This window comes from Lodderomyces beijingensis, assembly GCF_963989305.1.
Source record: "Lodderomyces beijingensis strain CBS 14171 genome assembly, chromosome: 2".
NCBI classification, from domain to species: domain Eukaryota; kingdom Fungi; phylum Ascomycota; class Pichiomycetes; order Serinales; family Debaryomycetaceae; genus Lodderomyces; species Lodderomyces beijingensis.
In genome coordinates, this window is record NC_089971.1 from 75,822 (window position 1) to 89,557 (window position 13,736).

A 13,736-nucleotide genomic window follows, 5' to 3' on the forward strand; every position below is an offset into this window, starting at 1 on the left:
ACCACTACCTTCTCTGTTCTATTATTCCCTATACACAGAAAGTGTTCCCGCCACTGCCTTGCGCGTAATAATAATCCATCTCTCTCTGGCCTTACACCCCCACCACCACCAACGGCGACATCTCGCTTATCGCTCGCAAAGGCAATCTTTCTAGACGTTGCTTGCTGTCTTATTCAACGAGAAGCGGTTCGACTGCGGATAATCAATAACCGGGAGAAATGAGTTTGGTTGGTGAAACGCTTCCACACCGCCGTCTCAACAACAAATAGCGCATCTTAAGCAATAGTTCAGAAACCAACACGTAATTAACTCGTAAATGTCACCCCCTCTTTTACTTCTAACTACCGCGCCGTCTTGACATAGAGGTGTAGAGCCAAAACCCAGGGCGATGAACCCCTAAGCCAATGGCGCAATCTAAACTCTGGTGTAGTGTCATAACTGCTACTGGCGCGTGGTTAAAGTAGACAAAGCACGTCAGTATCTCCAATCAATTCTATCTGCATGTATGGCTCTTTCCTCCTCGGTGCTAATCTAGGTAGAACTCCAGCGGCCCCTATTCCCGTGGAGTGGCCCGGGAACCGGGCTATAGCCCTCTTATATGAAATGCGAGGGTATCATTTTCTTATTTTTCGCAGCAATCAGATGTTGCGCGTTTACATACTTTTGCAACCAACGGCAGGTGGCTCCGTTAGAGTCTCTTACCTCTGGGCCTATTTACAGTACTCAATCCTTGGCATCTTCGTGCTCGTCGCCGCCACTTTTCAATAACCCGAGCGCTTGTAGGGTGACTTGCCAATCTTCTCGCCAATAGTCGTCTCTATACGGATCCTCAAACTCGTTTTTGTTTGGAGGAATAAACCAATAGTTTAGCGCAATATGTACATCTGCCCCGGCAGCGTGGTTATCCTCCACGCCAAAGCTCGAAACCTCGTGGAACCAGCCGGCAGGTAGGTATAGCATCTCGCCTTGTTCTAGCCAAACGGTCATCTTGTTCAACTGTAGTACACCAGGAAAGTGCTCCAGGGCAAATGCCTCCACGTGTTGTCTGGTGGCTTCATCCATTTCGTCAAGATGGAGTAGCGCGGGCGGGATTTTGGAAAAACTAGGCGGATCGAGCGATTCTCCATCGAGCAGGTGTGTCAGATCCACTCTGGTGTTCTCCACCAGCAACTCGTCTTGTCCATCACCATTGTGTCCCTGTTGCCAGCGCAAGACGTCTTCTTCAATTGCGCCGTCGTCTCTAATACTCATCCACTCCGGTGCATTTGCATCTCTCTTGTAGTCAATGACGCCGTTGCCATAGACTCTCGCAATGTTGCCCCAAGTGTACAATTTCTTTGCATCCGCGGGACTAAAGATTGTAAATCGTTTCCGTCCTTGCACCAATATGTACAAGTTATCGGCATGGTCGTGGTGTAGACCTGAACTAGAGCCATTTGACGGTATCTGTTTGTCTAGGTCAGTCAATGGGGTTGTCAAATCTACTTTGTAGTTGCCTGACTTTTGAGTCTTGCCCATCCATAGATTGATCTGCTGTGGGATCAATGTTGGAACTATCTTTGGGTGAAGCGGTAGTATGTCAGACTGGGCAAGATTAGACAAGGGTCGTTGGTAGAGTTCCGATACTCGTTCAACCGCCTCGTCCTGGTCCATCGCAATCGTGTCACCCCCTTCTTCATCTTCCCCCTCATCAAAGTCATCCCGAAGATTGTTGATATCGAATGATAAAGTCTCCGCAAAATGGTCCACCTCTTGTTCTTCTTCCTCTTCCTCGTCTTCTTCGTCTTCCTCGTCTGGTTGCTCCACGGGATCCACCTCGAGGTCACCACTCTCTTTATACTGCGTTGTCAAATAGTAATCGCCATCGCCCAGTTTCAACTTGTCCATCAACTCGCTCAACTTCATCTTGACCCGCTTCTGTCCCGAGCCGAACCCACCACTGTGCAATCGCTCGACTTGCAACTCATCTTCCTCGTCTCCATACTGTAAAGTCTCATAGAGACGGTCAAGTTTGAACTTTGTTAGCGGGACCAACCCTTCTCGACTCGTGAGTTTCACCGGCTTTCTCGAGCTGATGTATAGGTCGAAAAACTGTTTGGGGGTAGTATCATCTGCATCGAGCGTGGGAACTTGCACATCGCCAGCGGGAACAGCCCATCCATTGTAGTCGTTCACCCCCGTCTTTTGCTTCTTTCGCGGAGCCGGGGACATAACCTGTTTCAGCTTGTTTTTTTTTTTACCAGCTGCAGTGGATCAGCAAAAGCTTAGTTATCCCTTAGTTCACTATCGCTGTGGCATCCCCGCGTCTGGTTATCATCGTTTGATTTATTTATTGTCTCCAATGTCGCAACCCGAGTGTTTAGTGTCTGAAGATATTCAAGACAGAAAACAGGCGTGTGGTTTTTTTTGTCTGCGATAGAAAAGCTAAAGTTTTTTCTTTGTTCGTATCAAACAGAGCTCCACACTAGTTTTTTTTTTCCACCTTCCAGAACAGACGAGGCAGGTGTTAATGAAAGGTTATAGCAGCGAGTGCTTTCAAACAATGTAGGCCAAGAAAAGGCAAAGATGAAGGCGAAAGGCCTCGTCAGCTTTGCGTAATGCTCCCTCGGCCGCCCCCTGTCCCGAGGAGACTGTTCAATTCTGCAGCCTTGCTCAACGGCTGAGATAGCAATCAAGTTGCTGCAGCGTAGGGGAATCAATATCTACCGTTCTTGCCAGCGTATGTTGAGGACTGTCGCGAATCTGAGACAACGCAATGCTCGTCGAACGAAGTATATGAAACATTGAATCGGATTCAGATTTGACCAACTTACAAAAAAAGAATTGGTTCTATTTTTTTATCAATGGCCGGGCCGGTTAATAGGTTAACCTTTTTTTCTTTCCGCTCGGACTCCATCTGGCGAGCCAGACTCACCAAGCCATGGCGAAACCACAAAAACCTCCAGAAATATCCCTGCGAAGAACAAAACAGAACAGGTTTGCCCACTATACCCAATTGGGTGATTAGTCCCTCGTCTCCTCGGCTTGCGCTTGGACGTCCAGCCTTTGTGTAAGCAGAATTTGTTTCGAGACTCACACCGTGGGATGCTGAACATTCCACGATTTGCGAAAAAACGCAATGCAAGGGAAACAAAGACGCTCATGTCAGCCTTAACGTCACCACAGAGGGGATAATAAAGGTGGCCGGAGTTGAGGAGCTGGACAAAAAACTCTCTTCAACTTGCCCAAAGATACACCGTCTCCTTCTCCTACACGGGCCGGAAATGGGGGAGGGGGCCGTGTAACTTGTCCCTCATGTGAAGTAAACGTTTTCGATCCAGGCGCTACTAACCAGCATAAGAATCAGTCCACCTGGGTCCCCAATGAACAAGACAAACGTTTTTTTTTTTTTTCAAGGGCAGCTCTTTGCAGGTGGGCTCCTGTGCTTCAACCCTCCCCCCTTGCACAGCAAGTGTCCGTTCCAAGAGGAAGCTAATTTTAAAGTGAAGATAAACGAGGTTATATCTAACCTTACTATTGTCTCGCAGAACAATGTCCATTTGACAATTGCAGCCATTAGTGCGGAAAATAAAAAGGGAGAAATGTTGGAAAAGTCTAGGGTGAACAGTAGACGATGTTAAGCCCAGACGGTCAACAAGGGAGAGTAAGAGTCATCATCGGAGTTGACATCTCCAAGGCTGAGCAAGCGAGTTGAAACCACATGGAGGCAACCGGGATACCTTACACGTTACACCTTGTGTCTAACCTAATCTCCGTTGCTAGAGTGGGACACATCCAAACCCGATGGACCTCCTTTCTCACGCGTCGCGTCTACCGCGGTCGGCACGCCCTTCTCGACCAATATACTGCAGACTCCTTCCCCCCTTCCCGCGTTCCACCCTGTAACAAAGGACAAGTTGTCCTTCTTTTTCAGTCAGATGCGCCTAACCTGGACTGTCTTTGTTGGATTTTGAGTTTAGTCAGCTCAACTAAGCGCTAGTCTCCCTAATGGTCAGAGACTAAAGCCAGACAAGTTTCACAATTAGCCAAATGTGGCTTCCCCTAGGGTTGTACATTTGCTACTCCGTTTCAAGATAAAGTGCCAAACAACAAACCCGGGTAGTAATTTTCTTGTTTCCTTTTGGCTCCGCTGGATGAAATGTTTCACCCGTTTTGTTTTACAGTTTGGAGGGTTGTTAGAGCACAGGGTGAACGGGCGTCGTGAAGCACTGCCGTCACCGGAAGGCGATGTTTAACTTGGCTTCAAACATTTTACGCTCGTCTTTCAATGTACTCCCTCAGCGATAAAGTGACAATAAAAGAAAAAGTGATCTCACCAATTCCACTCTTTGCTTTTAGATCGCGTTGCAACAGTGCACAATAGCGCGGAGCCTGCGCTACCATGTGCTGTCAAATGATTGCAAAAGATTGCGCCCGTGGTGGGTTATCGATCCACTTCAATTTGGACCACTATTACCACGGCCAGCACCACCAGCGTAGTCGCACGTGTAGTTGAGAGAGTTCAAGTGTCACGTCAAGGATGCGGCACCAAGTTTGTTAGTTTCTTCCCCTTCCTCAACGAGATAGGGGCACAGGAATTCCTTCCACCCTCAACCGTAGATCTCTACGCTGCACGGATTATGACAAGATACACAAAAACGGTTTTCTCTCGGAACAATCACAATATAGGGGAAACGCAAGAGAAAGCCTGGAGTTCACCTCTGTTTCTTTTTTTTTTTTATCACGCTGTATTTATTTATTCACTTTTTTTTTTCTCTTTTTTCATTAGAAGTCATATATTCGTGCTATATTCTATGAGGGGCTCCTGAGGTGGTGGTATCATTACTCTTCATTCTTTTCGGACCGGGCGCGTTGTTCCCCCCAAGCAGAGGCTGGTCCAAAGTTTCCCGTCTTTTTCTATCAATTCGCTCTTCGGGACTTGGCCCCGGGGTCAAAGGCATGGAAACTTTTGGCGTCTTTGGTGGAACGGCTCTGTTGGCAGCAAGTGCGCCGTTGCGGTTGCCATCACTGGTGCCGTTGGGGTTGGTGCGGCGGCAGTTCATTAAATATTTCTGTTGCAAGCTGTTGGGGATAGCGAGGAACTTGATATTCTGAAACACTGTTTGGAAATCCTCAATCACTAGCACCAAGCGTGGAAAGTGCTGTGGGGAGGTTGACACTGCTAGCACATTGTTGTAGAAATGTAAAATCGTCATCAAGTTGATGGGGAGCTTCAGCAACGAGATGGCCGACATGATGGCCAAAATGGCGATTCTCGACGACGAGTAGTCAAAGTAAATGTTGGGGTAAAACTGGAACAACTCGCCAAGGTAATACGCAGTCACCTTGATCTTTTGGATGTTGTGCTTGATAATCATGGCCTGGGAGTCACTACCGGACGTCAAGAGGCTGAGAAAGCTATCGACAAACGCGTCGTAGGTGGGCGCATTGACCACCCACTCCAACGACTTCAAGATGTGCTTCTCCATCTCAATAAACAACTCCTTGGTGTAGCTATCAACACAGATCTTTCTCAAGTCGCTCAAGGTGGGTATTTTAAACTTGGAGTCCAAGTTCTTGCAGCTGATCCACAACGACGTCAACCCCAACAACTGGTAGTGTTGCTTCTTGACGATTCGTGTTGAGCAGTAACGGTCAATCAAGCTAACTGCAAGTGGGAACGTGGATCTCGACAAGTTGAGAATGTTGCCAACTTCGAACAAAAAATCAAGCAACAACGGTCTCATGCTCAACTTGATCTCTGGCTGCTGCTCAATCAACCCCAACGTAGGCAACGTCTGGATCTCTGCGGTGAACAAGTGCTCCAAGACGTCAATGTGGTATTCAGCAACACTGTCATTGTGGCATTTTTGCTCCAACTGCTGCAAAAACGGGTTATTAGCTTTATTTTGTGCTTGCACCAACCTCTGCTGGTGGAAAGCGTCCGGGGAGTTGTTAGTAGCCATGGTGGGACCTTATTCTATCTCGACAAATACAAAGCAAAGGCGAATAAAACACACACGGTGGGAAAAACCACTTTTTTGATGTAAAAAATGTGGTTGTCAAAAAAGAAAAATTGTGGGGAACTTGACTTGGTTGTAAAAAAAAAAAAAAAGGGACAGTGTCTGGAAAGAAAATGCGACACTGGTATTTTCTTTTTTTTTTGCGACTTTAACCAAGACTATCAAAGTTCAAGTTCAACGGATCTCCAGTAGTAACCAGTTACTAGCAAAGGGAGACGTACAAATGGTATGCAAATGTAAAGGTGTTGCGTCGTGAATCCGTGACGCTACAAAGAAAAAAAGTTGAAACGGTGTTGAAGAAAGACCTGGAAATGTGAGGCAGCAGTAGTGTGGGAATAGCGTTCCGTGAGTCCAACACTGTACAAGCCTAGCGATCGAAAATAGAAACCCTAGTGATGGAATAGTTGTTTTTGTAGTTGACAATGAAACTTCAACGGATGAGAGTCAGATGTCAAAGCAAATCTCTTTCCAGCAGCGGTGAGCGAGCGAGATTGAATATTCTTCTTGGTGGAGAACTAGTTAAAGCTACTTTGAAGAACCAAACTGTTTGACAACTGAATCTGACCTCAAGCAAGGAATAGCAGGGGGGGGATGGGAATGTTATAGCAAGTGGAACTAAATAGACCAGGCCCGTAGAAGAATGAAGCGTCCGATAGCGATGAAAGTGATTCTCTATGAGGATGGCAACTTAGCGTCAAGTGTCACACAGTCTATCAGCAAGACAAGAGCGGGGGTGTGTGTTGAGGTTTGAAGTGTAGAAAGTGAAGAAAAAGGGTTGGAGAAGTTGCAAAAGTTGGGAAAAAGTGGTGGAAATATATATGCTAGATGTTGAATATGTACTCTGCCTACTGCCATTATGTTCTCTTGTATGAAGCTCACCCTCCTTGAAAAATTTAGCATTAATTAAAAATTAAGAATAAAAAAAAAGATCTGTTCTTGTTAACAGTTCGTTACTAATAATATTATTAGCTGCTACTGCATAATGCCAGAGAGTCCAATTAAGCGACAGTGCATCCACCAGATATTACTACTTGACTACCAGATAGACACAGAGAGATAACCACATACAATTAAACATGACACAAGTCACAAAGACACCGACGACATTAGTTACAAAACCGTGGGGGGACACGACACGACACCACACGACACAACACGACACAACCACACTACAATGCCATCAACCACCAAAGAAGGCGCCGACAGTCTCGTAAGTCTGTCGAGTATAAGCACCAGCGCTATCACCCTTGGCATCACCGTGAGCAAGCTCAAGGTGAAGAGCCCCATCACGAGCTTGAATTCTACACCAAATCCTCTTGTTCTAGTGTAAAGAGTCCTCGCACGTGTCGTGCTGCTCAAAGGAGTGGGTTGTCCATTTTCACATTTTAGCTACTTTGGGCATACGTGCCTTTACCACCACTACAATTGCAAAAATGCAATTTAGCAAAAAAGGAGCGTTTAAACGTACCTGGACAAAGGCCTCCCAAAGAAACGAGATTGTTCTTGTTTGAAACCAGCAACAGTGGAAAGCTTCAATCAAAAACCACACATCGAAAATCAAAAAACGAAAACCGAAAATAGAAAATCTGCTCTGTCAAAGCCCTAAAAGAAAAGCTTAGTGTCTTGTTATAATCTCCCCCGTTGTGTCTGGTGGTTGGTAGCTCTAACGATCTCCTTTGTGGTTCCGAGTCTGCTTTCGAACCAATTAAAGTCACAGAGTGGGTGCGTTATAGCTTTGGGCTATTTTCTCTACATTGTTCAGCGGGACAAGGCAGAAGGGGGAGCGGAGGAACACTGACACTTCCATGCTGAAACTCCAGGGGGGGAAGAGGGAAAAATGCGGGAATGTTAAATTGGGAGCTCAGACTCACCGGGTGTTGCCAGTGAGATTTTCCAGCGTATCTCCTGGCATTGAAATACTTCGTACCACAATGCACCCACTTCTGGCTCTCCCAATCGAGACATAATTTTTGCCAAACGGTTCTGCAAATTATGAAACCGCAGGAGAGACAACCGCTGCCTGAGCTGGGTTCGTGTGAGAGCAAGAAATATAAAGCCCACGCAATGCTGGTGGCGGAAATAGACACTATTTTTTTTTTCATTCTCGACAATAGTGATCTTCTGTCTCAGTCAATGAAACCGCACCGACTATACTTACAAAATAAAGACCCCACATTTGGAAACCAAGTGTTGATCCGCCAACACCACAACCATCACCAGAACTCCTCCCAATGGTTTAAGCACTAAAGACCATCTTTGCTTCTAGAAAACGGCACACCACATGGGCCCAAGTGGCACTCTGTCAACATATTTTAGTCTCCATCGATCTCACTGTCTGTGTATAGTCTGAAACGCAGTGATTGTGACGCTAACTGTGCGGGCTCTTGGTTTCAGTGTCGTTGCCCCTATTTCCTCCCTCCCCCACTCCTGCTCGCTCTTCTCCTCGCTTCTTCTTTTTTTGTCCAAGATTTTTTTTTGCAATCTCCTTTGTATTACAACCGCTGGAGTGTGCAAATGAGCTGTTGAAAAAAGAATCTTGTTGCATTTATTTTCTCTCGGCTATCGAGTAGCGGTGGTGGTTCATTGGTGCTTTCGTTGTAGTCTACTGTACCGGTGCAGCCTGTATTCCAGGCACCAAGCCAGCTGCCTCTGTCTCAACCAGTCCCGACAGTATAAAAACCCAAGTCTCGAACCCTAATGTCCAACCTCAAAGCAGCTACTATTAATAACGAAGAGATTTAGGGCCGCGCGTATCTCGTGGTGGGCACGAAGAGCTAAAAGGTAAGAAAAAAAAAAAAAGAAAAAAAAAAAACTGGTGACGATCTCCCGCGGGCGACTCTTCTGCCTAATCTCGCACCGGGAGGCTTGACAAGCGGCTAGGTACGTTCAAGGGGGGAGGAGAAGCGTCTCACTCCGCCTGATGGCATCGCGGTGACGATCTTTGAGCCCAATTGCGCAACGCCTGCTGCTGCTGCTAGAGTTGCACTCAGTCAACCAATCGGTCAACCAATCAGCAGAATCGGGTAAAGTTTAACTTACTCTCTGCCTTTGCCGATTATAGAGTTTTAATTTTGGATAGGATAGTTGGAACACCCATAAAGGTGAGATCCGCAAGGTTTGGGGTTTTGCAAAAAGCCAAAGATCTACAATGGCCAGACATGTAAACTTTATTAGACTTTGGTGTCTTCAATTCGGTCAATTGTTCGCACGGTCGAACTGACAAAGCTCGGTAGTTGTCAGTGCAGACCACATGCATCCGGCTGAACTGATGCTCTCTGTGTCCCTTTCCACCCACCGGTTTTTTCACGCATTTGTGTGCTGCAAAAAAAAATTCTCATGGGGTCGATGAGATGAGCTTGGTTGAGCTTCATTACTGTATCACAGTGTTCCATGCTCTCCTTTCGAGGAGGTGCTTTTGTGATAAAGACATGGATTTGCATTGTGTGCAACCACAAATTGCGCCCAGCTAAGGCAAATCTCTACAAGTACAAGAGCTACCGAACTGGTGTATTTTTCATCGCCTGATCTTGCAATTTTAGTGATCCTTATCCTTCAATCACCAAAACAACAACGTTTGACTCTATTTTTTTCTGGAACCTGGTGTTCTCTTTAGAGGAAAGCTAAAACGCTGCTTCATTGACTGCATCAGAAACAATCTCAAAGACGAACCCGAAAAACCGATAAGGTGGTCTGTTTACGGATGTGTCTCGAGGGGTAAATCCCGCTTACCTCCCTCTCACACACGCCGGAGAGCACCATCTAGCGTGGACTCTGTCATATAAAACGTGGTCATCTTGACCTCCTTATCCCTGGCTGGAGCTGAACTGAAAAAAAGAACACAAGCAAGGCTTTACTGCCCCCCTGGTAAAAGTTTATCCTGAAGCAGTAGCTCCCGTTCTCCCTCCCCCCTCGAGTCTAGCCAGACGGAATGATTGCTGTCTGGTTTGAACAAGTGCAGATCGCGCCCTCCCGGGAACAATCAACCAATAGTGGAGCTGCTACACGCTAAAACATTTATAGATAACCTAGCGTGCATCACGTGGAAACTACTAACCTTCCAACGCCATGTCCGTGTCCACCAAAGGAAAGGAGAGCAGAACTGACAGTTATTGCAGGTATAGAGCCAGTGTAAACTTTCCAAAGTCGACTGCCTCTAGAGCACAACGCAGGGGCCTTTAACAGTCCACTGCTTTCTCTCTTAACCACTCCGTCTTGCTTCCTAGAGGAGTTGAAAAGACGCTTTGCTGTATTGCGTAGAAAACAGAAGCCAGCTCGGAGTCCTTTTTGTGCCGCGCAATACAGCAAAAGCTCATAAGTTCAAGATGTGAGAAAAGTTCTGATTTTAGTTGGCACCAGAGAGAACTAACCGCAGAGAACAAGAACAGCAGACAGAAACTGATATATTGTGGAGGCACAACGAAACAAAGAAGTGAAAATTGAAACACCTGAGTTGAGCTATCGCCCCCTTTTTTATCAAGATGTACGTTTGCTAGCACGGAAGTTTGACACTTGGTTTTTCCACTGGCAGCTCAAGCACGGCTTCCAAGGAATATGCCACCACATCACCGGGATTGCTCTTTCGCAGAAACTTTGCCGTTGGTTGCGAAGCTCCCGCAACCAGATCCCACAAAATAATGCAACATTCTCGGCTGCGGTGTTTACCTCGAAGGAGCCCACACACAATAAGCCATTCGAAACATCCTTTGCGCACAACAAAGCGTGCCGTGGTTGTGAATATGCCGAGGCTTTGAACAGACCACGTTGGTGTCCGCGCGTAGAGCCAAACGTTGTTATCAACTGGAGTGGAGTGATCTAAAGGTCTCTAAACACTAAAGTCACCAAGCCTCTAAGTGATACAACCGTTCCGCAACCAAATTTACGTAAACTGGATCAATTGGTTGACCCCTTTCAAGTGCAACTCAAAAATTGCGTCTTAGTGCGCCATTTCATCAACGCTGACATTTTTTTTCTCACCATGTTGACGCAAAAAAAAAAAAAAAGAAAAAAGAAAAATTCCAGAGCCATCCACCATCAAGTGTTACAATCCAAGGTGAAAAATTTTCTCTATTCACAACACAAAAGGTGCCTTCTCATCAGACTCAGCTCAAGGAACACAACCATGGAGGAGTTGATCCAACGTCACAAGAAGGAGAACAAGGACTTGATCGCGACAATCACAGGGTTGAAGAAACAAGCGACAAAGAAGAACAGAAAGAGCGTGCTTGAGAAATGCCAGGAGTTGGATGCTAGTCTAAAGAAACGGCATGCTGCAGAGCTAGCAATGTTGAATGAAAGCGACGACGTTGGTGGCGAAGAAAACGACGATGGTGTCTCTCCCGAGCAGCTACTAGCAGAAATGTCCCTAGCACCGGAGACACCACTGGACACATCGAACGAGGCATCACATGCTGCTCCCTGCAAGAGGCGAAACCGACAGAAGGAAAGACTAGACAAGCGCAAGGCCGAGATTGAAAAGATGCAGCGGGAGGCCCGCGAGGAAGCACTAAACACAACCGACTATCGACAAATCGAAATCGACTCGATGAACCAGCTCCTCCTGCTACACAACTTGGAACTACACGAGATCAAACCCGATGGACACTGTTTATTCGCCGCGATTGAAGACCAGCTCCGGGAACGACACCACATCCAACGATCGATCCAAGAGTTGCGCGACTTGGCCAGCGACCACATCTTGGCGAACCAGGACGACTTTGTCCCGTTTTTGTTTGACGAAACCACATGCAAAGTGCGGGACGTCGATAACTACTGCCTGGAACTAAGAACAACGGCAATGTGGGGGTCCGATATGGAAGTGTTGGCGTTGGCGAGGATATTCCATTGCTGCGTCACCATCCACATGGCGGGGGCCCCGTCTCTCAAGATCAACGAAAGTGAAGAGGAGCAGGAGCCCGAGTTGCAGTTGGGGTATTATAAGCACTCGTATGGACTAGGTGAACATTACAACTCGCTAAGGGATAAGAAGAAAATAGTTGAGCCAAAGGAGTGATCTTTATATATATAATTTTGTACTAACCCTCCACCCTTGGCCTGTCGATAATAGTGTCGTGCTTAGTGTCGCGACACTGCTAGAAGAAACATAATATCATATTATATTTAAGCTGTGCTGCATAGAGTTTAGATCTCGTAAATGTACGCCGTGCTTTTATACGTCCGTATTCACACACAAAACGACTCGGCTTCAGATTCCGCTACAACTCGGTTGAGGAGAATATGCCCCGAGATCTTTATCGGAATAGCACCAACGGGATGTTACTGTCTGGGCCACAAGCTGGATTCAGCTGGGGCAAGCCCAACTCGAGTCTAGATAATGGGCAGTTTGAAAAAGAAGGGAGGATCAAACATCCCTGCATCGATCAGGGATGCAAGACGCAAACCGCTGAGTCTAGAAGTGAGGGATGTACTCTAGATACTCTCATTCCCGGTTGTGGCTTCCTCTTTGCTAGCACGTTTTCGAATAGGGGCTGTTGCACTGGGTTCACTAGGGATAGGTGTCCTCCCCCCCCTTTTCTTTTCTTGGTGATAATCAAAGTATCCAAGGACAATTTCACCGAATTGGGAAGAGCATTATTAAACTGGCTTTTGCAAAGTTCCAGATACGTGCAGATGTATATTTTTCAAATTGTCTGGCGCTGGCTGCTTCGGAGTCTGTCGTGTGGCAGCGAGAAACGAAAAAGCAAAAAGTCGCAGACATAAAAAAAAAAAATGTTGTGAGCGTGACACCCACGTGACGCGCGATCCTGGCCCACATTTTCGTCTCTCCTCTTTTGCTTGATTTAACCCGAGCTGAGCTAACAATGGACTCCATGCCCGTGACGAAGAATGGGTGCAGTCTCACAGGCTCTGCCGCAACGCCTATGAGTCCTTCCCTCACGACAGCGTTGTCTGCAGCAACTGGGAGTGATCAAACACTCCAGGGGGGCTTTGTATCGTAAATCGTTTTGATAAACCAACGTGATACGCCTCAGTTTGATAAGAGAGGGAGCCAACTAAACTGTAGCTGAGTTAAAGGAATAGCGTAAAGCTCTGAAGGTCAAATTCGGGGGCAATCTCACACTTCTTCCAACTTCAATGCGGTAAGAGTGTACGGAAAAGACCCTGGATGAGTTCTAGCCGACAACGTCAGGGCATCCTCCCTTTCTCCACCTCTCCGAATTGCACATGTAGAAGAAAGCAAATGCAAAGAATGCAGTATCACTGGCACTACCCACTACCCTTGTGCTTAAGTTATAAAGTGACGTTCTTTTCCCACTTTACCACATTGTAGCGCCACTTGCATGTTACACCCCATCCATGTGAACCCTGTGTCTCACACTGTCAAATGGTTTTGAGGATAGGCAAGGGATGGAGGAAAAAAAAGTGTCAGCTCGACACCAAGGGATACGTTTATCCTGGACATAAGGCGGACTTGTACTGTAAAACAGCTGCGTGGAAGCCTCGGTGGAAGCTACTGGTTTGCTTAATTTGCATGGTGTTTGAACATCAACACCTATGGTCACGTGACATGGGCATACTCCAGGCCTGTGTCACTTGAAGGCCATCTTGCATTCACCAATGATGGAAAAAGCCAGGATAGACATCGTCCGAACTCACATCACCAACCACTCAACGTTGGTGTGTCACTTGCATCCAAGGTGTGCCCCCCCCCACCTGCCTTTGCTCAATCTCGGTCATCACGCTTATTTCCATTTTTTTTTTCCTCTTTCTCCATTT

The 13,736-nt window shown here is 46.7% G+C and overlaps 3 protein-coding genes across 3 annotated transcripts; 1 reads left to right on the forward strand and 2 right to left on the reverse strand. All coding sequences in view use genetic code 12, as the record gives it.

Moving 5' to 3' along the window:
* Window positions 1–723: 723 nt before the first annotated feature.
* On the reverse strand, window positions 724–2,211 carry LODBEIA_P12050 (uncharacterized protein; the record flags this gene model as incomplete). The annotated part of the gene is made up of 1 exon (XM_066971068.1): window positions 724–2,211. One exon carries the CDS (start codon window positions 2,209–2,211, stop codon window positions 724–726), a length of 1,488 nt encoding a protein of 495 aa, XP_066828143.1.
* A 2,573-nt stretch (window positions 2,212–4,784) lies between these two features.
* Window positions 4,785–5,945, reverse strand: LODBEIA_P12060 (uncharacterized protein; the record flags this gene model as incomplete). Its single annotated transcript, XM_066971069.1, has 1 exon — window positions 4,785–5,945. One exon carries the CDS (start codon window positions 5,943–5,945, stop codon window positions 4,785–4,787), a length of 1,161 nt encoding a protein of 386 aa, XP_066828144.1.
* A 5,176-nt stretch (window positions 5,946–11,121) lies between these two features.
* On the forward strand, window positions 11,122–12,012 carry LODBEIA_P12070 (uncharacterized protein; the record flags this gene model as incomplete). Its single annotated transcript, XM_066971070.1, has 1 exon — window positions 11,122–12,012. One exon carries the CDS (start codon window positions 11,122–11,124, stop codon window positions 12,010–12,012), a length of 891 nt encoding a protein of 296 aa, XP_066828145.1.
* Window positions 12,013–13,736: the final 1,724 nt, after the last annotated feature.